Source organism: Lagenorhynchus albirostris, chromosome 8, assembly GCF_949774975.1.
Source record: "Lagenorhynchus albirostris chromosome 8, mLagAlb1.1, whole genome shotgun sequence".
NCBI lineage: Eukaryota > Metazoa > Chordata > Mammalia > Artiodactyla > Delphinidae > Lagenorhynchus > Lagenorhynchus albirostris.
In genome coordinates this window covers 23,764,537-23,783,567 of record NC_083102.1, presented here as the reverse complement: position 1 = coordinate 23,783,567, position 19,031 = coordinate 23,764,537, and the positions used below count along the sequence as shown (strand labels likewise).

Here is a 19,031-nt window from a genome sequence, read left to right as displayed (position 1 = left end):
AGATGATGCACTCAACATCCAAATAGCAGTAATCAATCTGCATTTAAGGCGGCACAAATGGCCACTTCTGGAGAGCTGTATAATATCTCCATTTCCAAACAGTTTTCTCTTTCAGGATATTAAGAGGATCTGTTCACTCTTCATCCTGTCTTTCCTCCCCACTCCCAGTTCCATCTGATACAACTCAAACTGCGAGACTCGTCTTGATGACTAGTGTGAGGGGTTTGGGGTAAAGTCGGAACCCATTAGCTTCAGCTTCTGTGTTGTACACAAGGTGTGGGTAGTTCTATAGGTCATGGTCAAATAATGAACTCACAGTAAGAAGTCCTCCTTGCCCAGTCTTTCCTGTAATTATTAATCTGCACTGGTTGTGTTCTTTCAGAGGAAGTTGTTCTAGACTAACCTTCCTAATTAACTTGGTCCCCCCTCTCCACCCAGCTGTGACCGTTTGTCCACAGCACCTTGTCTGTTCTCTACCATCTCACTGTTCTCTTGGCTAAAAGGCCCTAAGTATTTGAGGTTTCAAAATATTTCCAACATATGTTGAAATACATTTGAAGATTATCATACTGGGAACATAATTTTAATCCCAAATAAGTTATAATAATAAAGTGATAACATTTGACCCTTGACATTTTTGAATGTCTCATAACTTGACTCCCTAAACCACTGGTTCCCATAAGATGGTCCTCAGACCAGCAACGTCATTTTCACCTGGGAACTTGTTAGACATGTGAGTTCTCAGGTCTCCCCACATCTCCGTTGCCCCAGACCTACCGAATCAGAAACTGGGGTTGAGTCCCAGCAATCTCTTTTCACGCGTCCTTCAGGTTGTTCTAATGCGCATGAAAATTTGAGAACCACTGCCCTAAACAATTCTTTACCACTGTTTTGTTTTGGTTTTGGTTTTTAAGAAAAAATCAAAATGTGTGTCCTTTTTACGGCACATTAATAATTTAATAGTTGGAATTGTAACCATGTGTAAAAGGTAATAGAGACTAAGGCATGGAATGGATAAGCTTTCGATCTCTTTGGATTTCTGTCCTAGCTATGCCTTCCCTGCCAGCCATACTTGTTCCTCACCAAGCCCATTGAATAGTTCTGTATTCCTTCCCTGTGACTCCTCTTTCCCCTTCCTCATACCCTGCGTTCGTGGCTTTTGAACTGAATTCCTTCTGAGTAGCCTCTACCAGCTCTCGGCTAATTTTATGTGAAATCATCTTAAGGGTTGCTGTGCTTGCTTGATTTGCCTCATCTGCGGTGTCTGGGGGCTGAGTGGGTCGGAGCGCTGAGTGTCTATTACACATATTCCTATCCTACTTTTGCTCTAATCCTTGGAAATCTCTCCAGAGGACTGTAGTTCAAATAATTAATCACCAATACATCAATGCACCGAATTTTATAGCTACCTGTGAAGGGGAAGTCTCCTTTGTAGCTTCCTTTTGTTTGTAAGACTCTTTGCATCTAAATTTCTTGTAAACTCCCTCATGCATATGTTATCTCCTCAGCTGCCCCTGACTCCCCTCCTCCAGCTCTGGGCCTGGAAGTTGAGAAGGCTTACTTCCCATGCCTCTTGCTTCTGCATCAAGTTCAGAGAGCCAGATCTCAAGTGGATGGCAGTGAATCTTTTCCAGCAGGTCCCTGTAAGTGTACTCACATCGGAAAAACCATTTTTCCCAGCAGTAAGCCTGTTGCATCTTTTGACTGAGGAAAAAGCATTAAAATGTTCTCTAATTTATTCATTTTACAGTAACAAACATCAGGTGCATTGGGGGAGAAAACAAAAATGTGTGGTCTAGTGGGGTTTTGGATGAGCAAGTAAATAATTGCAAATATAATTATAAGCATGGAGATACCAGTGGGTACCTGGGAAGGAGCACCTAAATCAACGGGTTTATCCACAAATAGAGTCCACGAGGCAAGGCGTGTTCTGTCTGGGTTGCCTTAGGAAAGGGAAATGGAAGACAGGAATAGTGCTTTGCTGACCTATGACACAGCCATTCCACTTCTGTGAATTTATTCTAAGGAATAATTAGGGAGGTGCCTGACAGTTTAAGAGTTATTCCTTTGGCATTATTTATAGTACAGGAAGTATTATACTGGACTATTAACATTCACATAAATATCTAGCAGTAGGCAATTGAGTAAATTATGGAATGTGCATCCATGTTATGGACTTACGTGAAGTTATTCAAAATGATGTAATAAAACTAATACTACAAGGAAGTGTTCATTTAGTTATTGTTTCTGGGGGAAAAAACAATCGCCAGACTTTTCCCACAATTTAAGTGGGTGGGTATGTGTATATAAACACTTAGAAATTTTGTTAATGATGCTTTTATCTTGGAATTGAATTACGCATCGTTCTTTCTCCTACTTTTTCTCTGGCCCTGTATTTCTGTATTGTCTCTGTGATCAAGACATGAAAAAATTTGGGACTTCCCTGATGGTCCAGTGGTTAAGACTCTGCGCTTCCACTGCAGGGGTTGTGGGTTTGATCCTGGTCGGGGAGCTAAGTTCCTGAAGTCCGCGTGGCACAGCCAAAAAATAAAAATAAATAAAAAGATATGAAAAAATTATAAAACCAGTGTTATTGAGGCAATTTTGAGTTGTCATTGCCTCTCATCTCATCTCACCTTTCTGCAGCCTTGTCCTCTCAAGAAGACTTTATTTATTTTTTATAAATTTATTTATTTTATTTATGGCTGCGTTGGGTCTTCGTTGCTGCACGCGGGCTTTTCTCTGGTTGCGGCGAGCGGGGGCTACTCTTCATTGAGGTACACGGGCTTCTCATTGCAGTGGCTTCTCTTCTTGGGAGCATGGGCTCTAGGCGCACGGGCTTCAGTAGTGGTGGCACATGGGCTCAGCAGTTGTGGCTCGCGGGCTCTAGAGCGCAGGCTCAGTAGTTGTGGCACATGGGCTTAGTTGCTCCGCGGCGTGTGGGATCTTCCCAGACCAGGGCTTGAACCCGTGTCTCCTGCATTGGCAGGCGGATTCTTAATCACTGCGCCACCAGGGAAGCCCCTCAAGAAGACTTTAGACTGACACTGACCATTTCTACCTGCTCTAGTAGTCCTTTGGTCCTAATCTGGGACAGCGTGGTCTGCTTGTGTTTCCCATGAATCTAATATTGGGCTACCTCTTCTCTGGTGATTCTCTGCCACAGAGTTCAGTTTTTCCCCCTCTCTTAACCTGAGCACAGCAGATCAGATGTCACACCTGGTGGAATAGCAATGCGTCTTCGTTTCTTCTTATATTAGTTTTCGATGAGGTGGCCCAGAGTTCCTTGTTATTTGCTCTGCTGCCTCATAATACCTCCTGACTCATTAGTTCACTGACCTCCCGTTGACCACAGGACTCAATTTCCTCCTTTCCAGTCTCTGTACTCTCCATCTTTTCTGTCTTATCAGTAATTCTGGTTTCGTTGAAAATGCAGCTGCATAATGCCCACCCACCATTGTGCGCCTGTGCCTGCTCTGCGTCTCATTTTCCGAGTGTCAGGACCTGGTTGCTTCTTCCCGCTGCCAAGGAACCAGTAGAAAGACCAAAGGAGGTGTTCCTTTTTGCTGTGTTTCACTGCTGTATTCATCAGTATGATCTGAAACACAATGAAAGCTTCTTTAGAAGTTTAGCAAGTTGCTCATTCTTTGTTCTGCTTTTTATCCTTTTCCGTTGGAATTATTTTCCTTTCTCCTTAGTCATTTACCCTGTATTATCTAGTAGGTGTTTCTGACAATCCTGCCACTTGCTTCCATTTCACTGTTTATGGTGGCCGGAGCTTTGCTCCCGTCACTGCCATTCAGACTATTGACCATCTCCTCTAGCTGTAGGACTCTTGAAGAAGGGAGCGAGAGGCTTTTGTTCTTGATGCACTTTTGCTTCTGCTTAGAGGCCAGGCTTTCAGCTCTTATGCCTTGCCCCACTCCAAGTAGCAAAACCAAGATGTCTGCGACCTGGAGCATATATCGTGAACCTGCACCTCCAGGAGAGCCAGCAAGCCTCACTCTTCTGTGCCCTACACTCAGTTGGCATTATCCATGTCTCCAATCTGAGATATCTTCACACTCTGCATTAGTCAGCGGGCATTTGTTCAGCTTTACTAGACACACAGTCATTGAACTAGGTGACCCTGAGTTTAAAACTATGTGACATAGCTCTGTGTTAAGTACCGTAACGAGTACTAAGGATAGAATTCTAACCCTCAGGGCCTGTAGTCTAGCTATAGAAATAAAGTGAACACATGATACAATTTGAAAATACTGCATTGCAGTTTAAACTGCATGATGAACTGAGAGATACACGTGCATGTACCCATTCACATGTATAATTCTGCCATTTCAAAGTAGTTCATAGATACTTCCAGTGTTCAAACAGCCCCCCACCTAGGACCCCAGGTTAACAATTCCTACATGACAATTGTTTTATGATTGTGGTGAGGTGGTGGCTACTGATAAGCTGTAATTCTTTTCTTTCACTAGTGTGGATCTATAAAGACAGTGTAATGAATAACTTGCACATAGTGGGCCTGGGGAAGATGGACCTAATTGAATTAGAAGGAGTAATGTGGAAATGGTGGGAAGACATAAACTCTGGGGCCCATGAAAGCCAAGCATTACACTTTCCACTCGATGGATGTCACAGGCTGGTGGTCTTTGTTATGGGTATAAGTAGGGGAGTGAAATGAAAAAATCAATTCTGTGGAGAAGTCATGCAGCAGTGGTGTGCACTCTCAAAGGGACCTGAGTGGATTTAAAATATTCCTGATGTTATCTTGGAATAAATTGGTGTGGGCCTGGCCCAGGGGGGTTACAAAAAAGCCAAGTGAGCACAGTTAGGAAGGAAGTTCTGGCTGCAGGCAAGGAAGGAGAAGCAGAGTTAAGGGACATTGTGGTTCCTGGTTACCAAGACAGTGTTGTTAAAGGGGAATGATGAATTCAGGGCCTCCTGATCTTCCTCGGCATTTCCCTGCTACCTCTCTGTGGTATGCTTTCTGTCACTTTATTTTCTTTAAATGCCTTTATGTATGAAAGTGGTTCTTTTTGAACTGGGAAACGGTTGGAGTTCCCATGCCCCAGAAAAATTCATATATATAATTCTACTACCACTTCAGGTTAGCTAATAGGTATTCCCAGCATCCTACGTGAAGCTCACTTACGTCGCCAGGTTAAGAATTCCTCGTGTGGCAACTATTTTATGATTGGGATAAGGTTGAATCTAACCATACAGTCTTTGAACTTTTTTTTGTAAACTCACAAAAATATTCAGAATAATAATCTATACATTGAAATTAAGGTCATGGCCTCTTTGTTGGCACAAGATGAACTGATGACACAAGATGTCAGTGGTGCTAAGGCTTGTGCCTTGGAGAAGGAGGTTTTCTGCCTGTGCAAGGGGCCCCAAAACCGAAGAGCAAACTGTTTCTTCATATAAAGAGTGCTAGGTTCTAATTCTGTTGCGCTAAGGTAGCCGGGCTAATCTCCCTTTAACAACCTCCCTGCCTGCCTTTGCAGAGTTGATGGTTTTTATCTTCTAGTGGGAAGGCAGTAGTATCTCATACAGAAGAATTTCAGACTTCGTTGGTTAAAGGGAATAGTTTTCCAGTGATCTGAATGGGGTTCCTCTTCCACGCTATAGCTTCTAGAAGCTTCTAGAAGCAACCTAGACACCTGAGTTTTCATCCCTGTCCTTTACTGTTACCTCTTTGTAGGTATGTGGACGTTACTCACTTTTCCTGGCTGGTGATGATTTCTGTCCATTATTGACACTGCTGGTTGTTGCCATCTTTGTCCTGCGGCTGCTTGGAGAAGAAAGCCTCTGAGAGGAGCAGCCTGTGGTCTGCCCCCCTGCTTCTTTTCTCCTGGCTGGCCTGAGCTCCAGCCTGCCTTTGTGAGAAAGCAGCTATTAAGCAGACACAGCAGGTGAAGCTTAGAAGTCAGGAGTTTCATTCCTTGCCTAATGAAAAGGGATGTTGAGCCGTGGTTGCAGCCTGCAGGCAGCATGGAGAGGGGAGTTGGTGTTTGCTCTGTGGAGCAGGTATCAGTGGAAGCAAACCTTCTACCTTTATACCCTCCCAGGTCTCAAAGACAGAGGGCCCCAAACCTATCCCAGAGAAGGTGGGTTATGTAAGATACAGGGGTAGCCGCACCAGGAAATAATGACAAGGCAGCAGAACCAGGATCTTCCTGTTTCTATTTTCCTTATATACAACTGTTAGTAGGCCGGCATGTCATATATGGATGCTTGCATCCCGGAACAAAGGTACATATTATATTCCTTTCATTAACCGCACTGTGGTAAGCCTACCACTCTTGGTGTTTGCTCCTTACCTCTTTGAGATAAAAGCATGAATCTCTTTCTTTTTTTTTCTATATCTTTATTGGAGTATAATTGCTTTACAATGTTGTTAGTTTCTTCTGTACAACAAAGTGAATCAGCGAAATGTATACATATATCCCCATATCACCTCCCTCCCAGCCTCCTGCGCTGGGTGGTTCCCCCAGATCCCCTCCCTCCCCCTTCCCTCCCCCTCCCCTCCCCCTCCCGTGGCATCAGCCTTGTGTCAGGCTGAGGGAGGTTTTCTGGGGATGGCTCACCTGGTGTCGTTTCTGCAGCAGCTGGCAAACAAGAACCAAAGCAACCTCAGCACAGGGAGGGAGACTCAAGCTGGCACATGAGACCATTTAGCTACTCAGTGATGCCTCACACTTTGCCGTCTGGGTCCAGCATACCCCTTATACTTTAGAGGACTTCCTGGGCGGGCAGCATTTGTGCTTAGTGTCTACAAATTATTAACTTTCAATTTTGTCTCTGTTTTTTTTTGTTGTGTTTTTTTTTTTGGGTACGTGGGCCTCTCCCTGCTGTGGCCTCTTCCATTGCGGAGCAAAGGCTCCGGACGTACAGGCTCAGCGGCCATGGCTCATGGGCCCAGCCGCTCCGCGGCATGTGGGATCTTCCCAGAACGCGGCACGAACCCGTGTCCCCTGCATTGGCAGGCGGACTCTCAACCACTGCGCCACCAGGGAAGCCCTTGTCTCTGTTTTGCCAAGAACTATTTCTCAGTTTAAATATGATGTTGCCTGAAATTTATCTAATTTAGCAATTGTATCTAAAGTGTGAAAAGATGAAGTCTTTGAAGGTTTTTCCAAAATTAATGCCTGAATGTAAACAAGTATCTAATATTTTTTTTAGGAACAAGGTAAGAGAATTTCTTCTTTTAATATTAAGACTTACTTCACTGTATGACAGTAAAATTAAGTGAGAAAGAGAAAAATAAATACCGTATGCTAACACATATATATGGAATCTAAACAAAAAAAACTGATTCTGAAGAACCTAGGGGCAGGACAGGAATAAAGACACAGACGTAGAGAATGGCCACATAGCACAGAGAGATCAGCTTGGTGACCACCTAGCGGATGGGATAGGGAGGGTGGGAGGGAGATGCAAGAGGGAGGAGATATGGGGATATATGTATATGTATAGCTGATTCACTTTGCTATAAAGCAGAAACTAACACACCATTGTAAAGCAATTATACTCCAATAAAGATGTTAAAAAATAAATAAAACAATGAAACAGGGCTTCCCTGGTGGCGCAGTGGTTGAGAGTCCACTTGCCGATGCAGGAAACACGGGTTCGTGCCCCAGTCCGGGAAGATCCCACATGCCGCGGAGCGGCTGGGCCTGTGAGCCATGGCCACTGAGCCTGCGCGTCCAGAGCCTAAGCTCCGCAACAGGAGAGGCCACAACAGTGAGAGGCCCACGTACCTTAAAAAACAACAACCAAAAAAAAAAAAAAAAAGACTTAATTTTAAAGAATTCTGGATTGTTTCAAATGTCATATGTACACTGTTATCCATATTTTCTGCTTTGGGGTATTATGTTTTTCCCCTTGGGGTGGTATGTTTAATCTTGGTTAAGTGCTGAATTTCTGCTTATGGCACAAAGCTACTTTGGGGTCACAGAGAGAAAGCAGAATTGTAGGTTACCAGCTCACCATTTTTGCCTTGAGAACCTGTTTTCTGACTTACTGCCCAGGCCCTGTTCTTTTTTCCTCGTAGTATATGAAGTGCTCTCCAACCCCCAGGAAAGGCCAGGAGTTCAGCAGTGTTCTCCGTGAACCTTCTGTTTATCGGGCAGGTCCATGTATTTTGGTTGTTAGAAGAGGAGAAGGCTGTGGGCAATCTGTGCCCACGTGGGACCTGCAGAAAGCTGAGCAGGCCTCGCCTAGAAGAAAGGCGACTTACCTCAGGGTGGCAGTGAGCTCTTGCCTTGCCTCACTGCGGGTTTGTTCCCAAGCCCCCTCCTTGGAGTTTATGGTAGCAAAATGGGGAAAGCCTGCTGATGGCAGAGGAGGCTGTAGAAACAGGACACAAGCAGGATGTACACAGGGCTTTGGGAGATGGAAGAGTTAGAGCTACCATTAGTGTGCAGATCCCAAGGGACCAGGGGCTAAACCTGGTCCGTGGTCATTATCAGACACCCTGAACAGTAAATCACTGGACTGAAATTAAATGGAGCAATTGTGACCCATTTGCAATTTCTAAAGCTGAAGCCCTTGATTCAGATTCAGGAGGAATCATGGGAGTCAAGGAACTTGGAAATGTTTTCTTTCAGCCAACAGTTCAGATTAGAATGAGTGTATGATTTTTTTCTTAATTCTGTACTTTGACTTCTTCCCCTCATCATGGAGTGGAAACTGGGTGGTAAGGGAAGTGTTTTGTCGTATCTGAACAGAAGGTGTTTCAAATCAGTTGAGTGAGAGACAAGTCCCCTGGGTTGGAAAAAGGGGCAAGTGGGGAGTGGTAAGGGTCCAAGTATGTAAGAAATGACTGTTCCACTTTGCACTCAGCAACACCCACCCAGTTTGATTTGTGAATTGGTTTTAGAAAGTTAGGACCTGAGAGTAATGCCTCTACTCCTGCTCATTAGTGGAGCCCGAGTGGGAAGAAGGTTGCAGTGTGGTTCCTAGTGTGAGGGTCCGACGTGTTGACCCTGGCCTGGGCAGTTTAACACTTTCTCTGGAATATGGAAACCCTAGAAAGTCTAGTTCATGGAGCAGTCACACTCCTGAACCTCTTCCTCAATCTCTAAACACAGCAGTGTTCCCTGTGTGGGTCTGCAGGCTGGCAGTATGCGCAAAGGTCTTGACTAATGGTGTCATCTCTGAGTGATGTACTCATCACCTTTGATTCTGCGGTCCTTCATTGTTACATGAGTGATCATCATGTCCCTGAAGCTACCACTCAAGGGATTAGGAGGCAAAAGGTGGGAGATTGGAGCAAACCAGCCAGTGGTCAGATGTGTGTCCCAGGGTCCCCTGCTAATCCCAGTGTTATTACAACCTGAGACTGATTGAAAATGAGGCTTAATGTCAGTTATGTACCTTTGCTAATTTCCCCCCCCCTTTTTTTTTTCTTCAGCTGTGCAGTATAGCTTGCCATGTCTTAGTTCCCTGCCCGGGGATCGAACCCGGGCTGGTGGTGAAAGCGCCAAGCTCTAAGCACTGGACTGCCAGGGAATTTCCCTTCTTCCCCATTATTAAAAAGACTTTTCTGTACAGTATTGCTTCATTCAGGGCAACTTATCTTTTTACTTGGGAGGAACTTATTTCCATTAGAACTGGAACACTAGCTACATATTTTTGCATTTAAAATGTTTCATGTGATTAAACACAGAAAGAAACGTTATTACTTCTGTTTTTTAGGAATGTGCTCTTCCAACTGATTCTTCTTTTGTGCCTAGAACGATGCCTTTCCTTTGGAAACAAGTTCTGGAGCTCTCTTTGATAACCAGGCACACTGTTAGCAGTAACTAGCAGCCAGCTTGTGGTAACTGGGCTTATAGGGGAAGAGCAGGAGTGTACCCTCCCCACCTCCCAATGCTCTGGCCGAGACTGGCTGCTCAGCAGCGTGCCCTGTGTAGTGACATGTGACCATCGGACCAACGTCTCTTCCTGCCGCCTTTTCCCACCCTCCTTACCCCTTCCCAGTGTGATTTGTATTGTCATCGGGCTTCTTTTCTTTTTTCTTCTTTCTTTACAGGGCTATTAAGAATGGTAAAGGATTGCATAGCAAGAAGGAAGTGCCTATCCACCGTGTCGCAGACATATCTGGGGTGAGTTGTGTCCGTGAATGGAGCTGTGTGGCTCCGAGGCGCCAGGAGCTTGGCTGCTTATTCACCGAAGGACCTCAGTTGATGTGTTTTCTGTAGCTCATTCGTTTTCAGGCACTGAATGTGAATTTTTCCATGGCTTCTCCTAATGCATCTATAGAGATCCTGTTTTATACTCCAGGAAAACAGAATTTAAACAAGGGCATAAAACCGCCTATCTCTTCATCTGAATTTTTACTGAGTTGCTTTTCCCTTTTCTTATTATCATGAGTTAGGAGATATTTCTTTTGAGTTGTATTAAAATAAAATTACCTTTTAAAAAAAAATCCCTGTTCTGTGACTGGAAAGTCTTAGTGGAGAAAGGTCAAATACAGGTTCTAGGACAGGTTTAGGAATTAATCCTAATTAATCCTAATCAACTAGGGAGAAGTATGTGAGCATCCTTTGAGCTAACAGATATATTAGATGATGTAGGAGAAGAGATGATGCAGATACTTTTGAGCTCCCTAAAGGCTGTGTCCAAACGACTGTTTCATGATCAGGATGCTACCCTTGCATATTTAGGAACTTTCACTGGCTGAATTAGACTCCTTTGTTAGTTGAGGGGGTTTATTCATTTACTCAGCAAGTGCCTACTGTGCCTGGAACTGCTCTAGGCAGAAAATGTAACAATGAACAGAACTGATAAAGTCCCTACATGCAAGCGGGAAAGGGAGACAATAGCAATGCCCAGGCAGCAGCGACTGCTCTGAGGAGTGGAACAGACCAAGGCAATAGTGAGGGTTCAGGGGTTGATTTTGATCAGGTGGCCGGGGGAAGGCCTTCTGGCTGTCAGTTTCACCCTCTGTTCCTGGGACACACACCATCCAGTTCAACTCCCATAGTCACTAATGGGTAAGGAGGGGCTCCAGGGCATGTGTAGGGAGGAGCACGCAGCCCAAGGAACATGACAGAGGAAGGGTAGTCAGTCTTAGCTTGGACACTTGGGAAGCTTGCCTTGGGCACAAGAAGAAAATACTACCGTAAACAGAAGCTCAGCCAGGCCCACAGCAGTGATGAATTCCAGTGTGTCTTATATTGTGTTCCCAAGCCTGGCTCAGGCTTTGCCTGTGGTTCCTTGTGGTGGCTTCTAACCTGTCTCGGCCGCTCTCCTCTGCCTGGGTGTGGTCGTCCCCTGTTGGCTTTAATCACTGGGATTCTGTTGAGCTTTCCCTCTCTGTAGCAGTCACTGCAGACTACAGATTGCACAGTGTGGCAATTAATTAGACTTCCGTCAAGACGTCGTGCCACAGTTTAACGAGCAAGGTACATCACTGTGCGTTCCTCGTAGCTCGAGTCCAGAGAAGCCCAGAAAACCTGTTACTAATGGCCTTTGAGCCACAGGTGACTGTGTTGTATCTCCTGAGGCTCATGGTTCACAGGTGACTTTCCCAGCAAGCTGGTATCAGGCCAGTTTTCTCTGTGGTTTACCGTGCTGTGTTATTGTTCATGTGTATATTAATTTCTATATGTATCTGCTGTGGCATTCTCAACAATATTTCCTTTAATATCATTTTGGTGAAGTCAAAGGGTAATTTTTTTGGTTATTCAACTGCAGGGGGACAGCGCTGTAAAATACCTGTTTTGGAAAACATAGTGGTGACTCCTGCACTAATGGCAGATATGCCCACCCAAAAGCTCATGTCTGGCCCATACTCCAGGGCCATCTAGAAGCTGAATTCAGCCTTGGGGATGGTGCTGTGTTTTGGCCTGTGGAGTTCCTATTCTTGCTTAGATTTCCTATTGGCATCGAGGTGAGGCCCTCAGCAGGTTTTTGAGGTAGAGTTACAGTTGCTTTGGGGCTGTCCTCTTGGTACCCCCAGCATAGTGTCCTAATGATCTTGAGCGCTGTCTTTGGATCACATGCTGCCTTCTACCTTGATGCGTTTTCTTTATGTTTGCGTGTTTGTTTTTGGTAGCAATGAATCTTAGGAAACCTGTCTTCATAATCCCCCACTGAACTGTAGTTCGGTTTCATACATACCTTTATCCTCTTTTCTGCCTAGATATTGGCAAATTGGTTTGCTCTTACATTATTCAAAAATTAATGCAGTGGGCTTCCCTGGTGGCGCAGTGGTTGAGAGTCCACCTGCCGATGCAGGGGACACGGGTTCGTGCCCCGGTCCGGGAGGATCCCACATGCCGCGGAGCGGCTGGGCCCGTGAGCCATGGCCGCTGAGCCTGCGCATCCGGAGCCTGTGCTCCGCAACGGGAGAGGCCACAACAGTGAGAGGCCCGCGTACCGCAAATAAATAAATAGATAGATAAATGCAGCTCAGACTTCCCCACTTACCATATAAATAAAAGAGGAAAGCTAGATCACGTGGGAGAGTGGAAGTGAAAAAGCTATTCCATTTAACAGATGTCAGAGTGACCTTGTCCACCTTCATAACACATTATTCAGCGTAGATTGCAGCGTTTTTTGGTGCCCTGTATAATAGACAAGTTTTGTCTCCCCCTTCTAACCTTCCTTTCTTTCCATCACAATGTCGTGTTCAGTATATGTGTGTTTTGGGTGCCCTTGTGCCATTTAAGTGAGATGTATGGGTCTTCAGCTTCCTGAAGTATTCTGGTTATCTTACTGAGGGACAGGTAGGCATGTGGGGTCAGATGGGCAAATAGTTTACATCTGGTTGAAGAAACAAACATTGGAATAAAGGCCATGTAATACAAGCATATATAATGGTTTCATTAAAGTTTCTCAATTTTTTTTTAATCCTTGTGTCCCTCCCTCCCACCGTTGGTCCCTCTGTTAGTTGCAGGTCGTGGTAAATGGCAGTTTTTGTTGAGCTGACACTGTATGCAATATGCTGCCACCATAATTGACTATGAACTGATATTTGTGCATGACCTCTCACCCCAACCGAAGTCACATCCTTGGAGGAGGAGAAGACAGATATGCTCTTCACGTTTTGTTCTCTGAACACTCAAGAAAGAGTGTGGAAGAGGTTATATCATGATTGTGAGACAAATAACCCATACATTTGTTCTGGTCTTAATGGCCTCCCACTCTTAGAGTCAGGTTTCTACCCCTTGTTCCCATCTCTTCTGTTGTATTTTGTAAAAATGATTTCAGCAGGTAAGGCTCAGTGCATGAAAATGCCTCCTGTAGCGAGTTAGCAAGTGCAAGCCCTGCTTGGCTGACTCCCTACTGTGGGAAGTTAAGTGACCCAGGTGTAGACTGACTCTGCTTCGGCAGGTGAGATGCGGGCCTCCTCGTGTGGTGCTGAAACAAGCAGGCCTTTTCATGTGCATTCATCAGCTTTTCCCAGGACTGACCGCTCAGGTGTTGGCTACTAAACATGCTGTCTAACTTTGTGTTCTCCTGTCCCCAGTTGAGCCTCTTGCATCCCTTCCCATATCAAGAACACATTACAGTTTTTTGACTTTTCAAAAATGTTACGATGGCTCCCCAATGTTTAGGTTGTGTTGTGTTTTGATTTTGTTAATATAGATGATTTTTGACATTAACGTCAGCTGAGTGTTGTGTTTTCTGTAAGCTTCATGGTATCTGTGTGTAAAGCCAACTGGATGAACCTACCTTTTGACTGGGGCTTGGATAAACTTGGCTCTTCTGCATCTCTATTCCTGTTTTTCAGGATATCCACTAAAGGAAAAAAAAAAGAAAAATCTGGTAATTTGGGTCCTGAAGCAGTTACTGGTTTCCTTTATTTCTGACTTTTGAAGGTGAAGGAAATAGCCTATTACAAGCACCTGTCATTGCTGTCCTTATTACCCCTATCCGGTTACCCTTCAGGCCGGGATGTTCCTGTGAATGTGAAACCGCTAAGAATTTGATCAACTTGGTACTAGATCTGATTCCATTTGGAGGGTGATTCTGTGGTGACTGCTTCCCTTCATACAACCATGTTTTCATTATTAGTGGGTTTTGTTTTTCCCTGTTCCTTTCTCCACTCCCTCCCTCGCCAGCATACAAAAAGTCGGAATGCGCGTCAGTGGAATATAAGGCTGTTGCTTATCTTTGGTTTATTATTGTTTTTGCCGTAGCCTCCTCTGTAATAAATACAGTCTCCTGCAAATATAACGTGTAAAACAGGCAATAAAATGTGGCTGGTGCGTGGCTTGCTGTTGTTCTGGTAAATCAGACAAATCAATTACGGTTCTGAGGTAGGAGAGGGCTCCCACTCCTCAGGTTGTAGCCGCGTTGCACCGATTTCTTCCTCTGCCTCCCTCCGCTGGTGCTTGGTGAGTCATAGTGTCTATTTGACTTTTCCTCTATTTCCTGTCATGTGTTCTTTCCTCTCAGGTGCGTGTGGGGTTATGACGTGTGTTGACGACACCATGAGAGGCTGGAGCCTAGCCCGGCATCCTATCCACTTCAGCCACATTTCTAACAGCCCCAGAACGGGTCCGATTACCAGGATGGGGCTGTCCATCTCCTGAACATCTTCTGCCTTTCCATGATGCGGAATCCTGATGACTTGGAAGCGGACTTTGCTGCCGTTTATTCTGCTCTTCTCTCCTTCCTTGCCTTCTGGTCGGGCTCACTTGAAGATTGTCTTCTTTGCTCACGTTCCATACTGACTGCTTGGTAACCTCCTCTATCCATCAGTGGTTTTTGTTGGAGATACATACTATTACTAATACGAATGTGCTTAAGCGTGGCCTAGAATGGTCCAAAGACTAGCTCTGGGGGTGGGGATTAGGGGGAGTCAGATTTTCAGGTCCCTGCTTTCTCCATTAAATCATGAAGACCTGCGGAGTTGCCCAGTCAGAGTCTCACATGCAAATATAAAGGATGGAAGTGTTCCTTTAAAATAAATAAGCAGGATTTTAAGCATGTCCTCCTGACCTCTTCCTTCAGGTTCTGGTTTTTCAGTATCTTTTTGAACTTGAATAGCAGTGTCCTCTTTTCCTCGGGGTGTTGGAGGCAGCCCTTTCCATGAGTCTTGGGGGCCATTATAGAAGTTATCTTTTCTTAGCTCCCAATGGAGTTGGGCCTCAATGTAAGAGTTTTAAAATGTTTTCGGCTGAAGAGATATAAAAAGTGGTCTGTCCAGTAAGTCTGAGGAAGGTATAAAGCAATACAGTCACCCAGGGGCTTTATAACTTAGGCCTGTGTTAAACTGCAGTTCCCTTTTGTGTCTTCTGGCCTTCTTGTTTAGAATGCCTCTTGCTTACGTGACCCTAAGGTTCCTCTCAGCTTCTAATCACCGGTGATTTGATGGTACCGACGCTCCTTTTCTGTTTGTTTTAATAGCTCTTCCCTCTTTTACTCTCCCTTAGCTTCTGAGTAACCTCCTAACCCTCTAATGTCCCTTTTGTGCTGACTACACAAGGTCAAGGCCTAGGGCTCTGCCTGGGAGTTTGGTTGCTGAGCACTAGAGCTCCCTTCACACTATACATTTGCTCCCCTGGGGAAATCCCAGAAGAACCTTGTCCTGCAAGAGCCAGCGCACCGGCTGCTGACCTTGCTGCTGGAAGCCTTATGTGCTCCATAAGGTTGATGTCTGCTCACGGGGAAGCCAGGCTCAGTGCTAGTGCTGGGCTCTCAGGTGCTTTCTTGCATCTCTCCTGCATTTGGCAGCTCTGGTTTTTGCCAGTTTAGGGGAAGCTGCTGCTCTCTTTGTTCCTCTCCCCACACCCGAAGGTTCTTGAACTCCAGCCACTCCAGTCGGACTGCAATGTGCAGCTCGGTGACCAGGACTCTCACAGCACAGAAACATGCACGGCAGCCCCGTGGCGAAGGCAGCTGCGAGGGCAGAGTGGCAGCTACCCTGGGAGTCTCTCTCCCATGCTGCTGAGGCTCTTTCCTTTCTCCATCCCCTCCCCCTCTCCTCTCCTGTCCTCCCATCCCTCCCCACAGCTCCCTTTTTTTCCCTTCTCCCTCTGCAAAAGAGTTGGAGTTTGTTAAGGAGACCTTGATTTGGGGGGAGTTTGCTTCAGCTGGTCGCCCTCCCTAATGGCTGAGTGCGTTGCTTTATGGCCTTTTGTCCATAGTTCTTTGAGCCCTAGGAGTCCTGTGTGGCCAGTTCTTGTTTTGTAAAGCTCTCCTGTTCACACTCCCCAGAACTGCAGGGGTATCCCTCTCTCCTTCTAAAGAAATCCGAAAGCATTTATGCTTTCCATGGGAATAAGAGAGAAGTCTGTCTTTCTTAGTCTGAACATGTTTCTGAATGAAATTGCACAGAAATTCTGGAATTTTAAAAAGATTGTATTTCAGCCTCTACCACAGTTAGTGGTTGTGTTTAAGCACCACCTTTTACAAATTTAATCCAGTTTTTAACTGAGTTCTTCTGTTGTGGATTTTTTTTTGCACCGTAGGGCATGAAATCTAGGACATAATCTCTCATCTCTTTTATTTAGTTTGGGACATCAGGAGAAATTGTTAGTGGACTTTGAAACTGGCAAGATGATTATTGGGTATCCTTTCAGTGGAACGCTGGGTGCTGCCTAGTAAACCCTTTGGGGTTATCTGATTCTGTAGCCCCTTTGCTTTTTTTTTTTCTTTACATCTTTATTGGAGTATAATTGCTTTACAATGGTGTGTTAGTTTCTGCTTTATAACAAAGTGAATCAGTAGTTATACATATACGTATGTTCCCATATCTCTTCCCTCTTGCGTCTCCCTCCCTCCCACCTTCCCTATCCCACCCCTCTAGGTGGTCACAAAGCACCGAGCTGATCTCCCTGTGCTATATGGCTGCTTCCCACTAGCTATCTATTTTACGTTTTAACTGGCATGTTTTGCACCCCTGTGGAGAGGGAATTTAACTTGTGAAGACCTAATAAAGATGCAAATGATTCCTGTTTGTACAAATGTGGCCCTGTATAGACAGATACAATTAATTTCTACTCTGTAAAAGAAATATTTTCAAACTTTACATTTTCACTCTATAGTTTTGCTGTACAGTTTTGCGTCTTTAGCAAATTGACTTCAGCATTTCTAGCTGCCTGTATATATATCCATCCTCCAGGCTCTGCTTTGAATCACTTGTAATATCTTTCTGGTTCCCTCATGAATTAGTGAGTTAAAATAAAATTTTTGACACATCTTTATTTTATATTTGTATAGAAGTCATGATTTTACCTGTTTGAAAATTATCCTTTAAGCGGATAGGGGAAGAAATTGCAAAAACAAGAGAGAGATACAAAACTACTTATAACATTGTTTTTATTGCCTCCTTTGTACCTGAAAATATGAAGAGTCATTTGGTTGTAGAAGTTCTTTTTAAAAATACAGTTCTAAAGTGAATATGTCTCTTTCATCTGCAGAATGCCCAATTCCATCCTGTACCTTACTGGGTCTGCCGTTTTTTCACCAACAAGCTTTTTTTTTTTTTTTTAGCATCTTTATTGGAGTATAATTGCTTTACAATATTTTGTTAGTTTCTGCTGTATAACAAAGTTAATCAGCTATATGTATACATATATCCCCTCCCTCTTGAGCCTCCCTCCCACCCTCCCTATCCCACTCCTCTAGGTGGTCACAGTCCGACAAGCATTTGTGTTGGAAAATTCAGGCGCCATAATAGGTTGAGGTAGAGGGACTGGACATTGAGCACAGGGCCCTATGTCTTGACGTTTGGTGGGTGTGTTCCAGCTCTGAATTTCAGCACCTCTGAAGAAATGTTTGATCAGGTGACTTGTCCAGAGGTTAGAGCACTATTAGAGACAGCATTTCTTAAAATTTGTTACTTCTTTCAGTAAAACATCTTATTTCCAAAATAATCTGTAGACTTGGTGTGTCACTGCCGTGAATTCTGTTTTCAGGAAGTTTTCTGCCACAAATTTGTCTAGTTCCCTTCTGATTCCTTGTTTAACTGACTTCATACAGGGGGACGCCTACAAATGAGCTCTGAGAAACAGGGTCCTAGCTTTTATTTAAGTGTCCTGAGCTATAATTTTTGTGTCTTTCTTCCTTTGTTCAAAGAAAGGAGAAAAGAAATTGAGGGAGTCCAGGAGCATTTTTTCCAAAGAAAAAAATGTCATCTCTTTCCAGAGAGAGTTGCCTCTAGCACAGATTCTGCTCTCGCTGGTTCATGCTCTTCAATTCTCTTTTCTGTTCTCTGGGTGCATGTGGGGAGTGTTCTATGAGTCTATTTCATGGGTCCAAATTGGCTGTGAATGAGCCCATTGCAGACTTGGCTAAATGAATGCTTCAGGTATTTTGGAGGCAGTTGATAACATTCCCGATTCCCAGGTTCAGGTGTGAGATCAGGTTGTCTGATCTGTCCTGTGACTGCCGAGTGATGTGATGAAACTTGAAATATTTCTGCCCAGCCACGGCTTCACTCTTCACCATCATAACACTGCGTAGCCCTAGATTGAACTCATTTTGTCCTGTGGCTATTGCTTATGTAAACATCTCAAAGTAAGTCATTTTACTAACACAGGCATTCTGCTTACTCAAGTTGTAAGGCATTATTTAGCATGCTTCCAACATATTCCCTAAGGAATATGTTGTACACAATTTTGTACGCTACTTGCAGTGTTGACGTCCAGATAAATATTCTCGAATCAGACCTCAGGGTGGCTTTGGAATTACCTAGTAATTTTGTGCCTCAGTTCCTCATGAAAGGGTGTTCTCAGGAAGAAATGATAGAATTCGTAAGACAAGATTAGATTCGGGAGGGTTTGAATTTGGAGGAAGACCTGTGTTCTCTTGTAGGACATTATTGCAACACGCCTGGCTACTTCACCCACCATAGAGAATATTTTCATATTCAGTCTAGTCCACTGTTTCCAGTTCTCAGTCCACTGACTCCGACTCCCTTATGGATGTGCTGTTTCTGAGTAGCTGTCTCAGCTCTCCTGACCATGCCCTCCTCCTCCTTCAGGCCCTTTCTCTTCTTCCTGGCAATTTTCCCTTTTGATCCTCACTGCCTTCTCATCATGCCTTACTTCAGCATTTACACA

General features: G+C 44.5%; 1 protein-coding gene across 1 annotated transcript in view; it reads left to right on the top strand.

The window, feature by feature from the left end:
- Positions 1-19,031, top strand: part of SND1 (staphylococcal nuclease and tudor domain containing 1) — a 417,876-nt gene that overhangs the window by 240,735 nt on the left and 158,110 nt on the right. Inside the window, exon 14 of the mRNA XM_060156765.1 lies at positions 10,043-10,115. Within this exon, the coding sequence (XP_060012748.1) occupies positions 10,043-10,115 (73 nt within the window). The remainder of the gene's footprint in view (positions 1-10,042; positions 10,116-19,031) is intronic.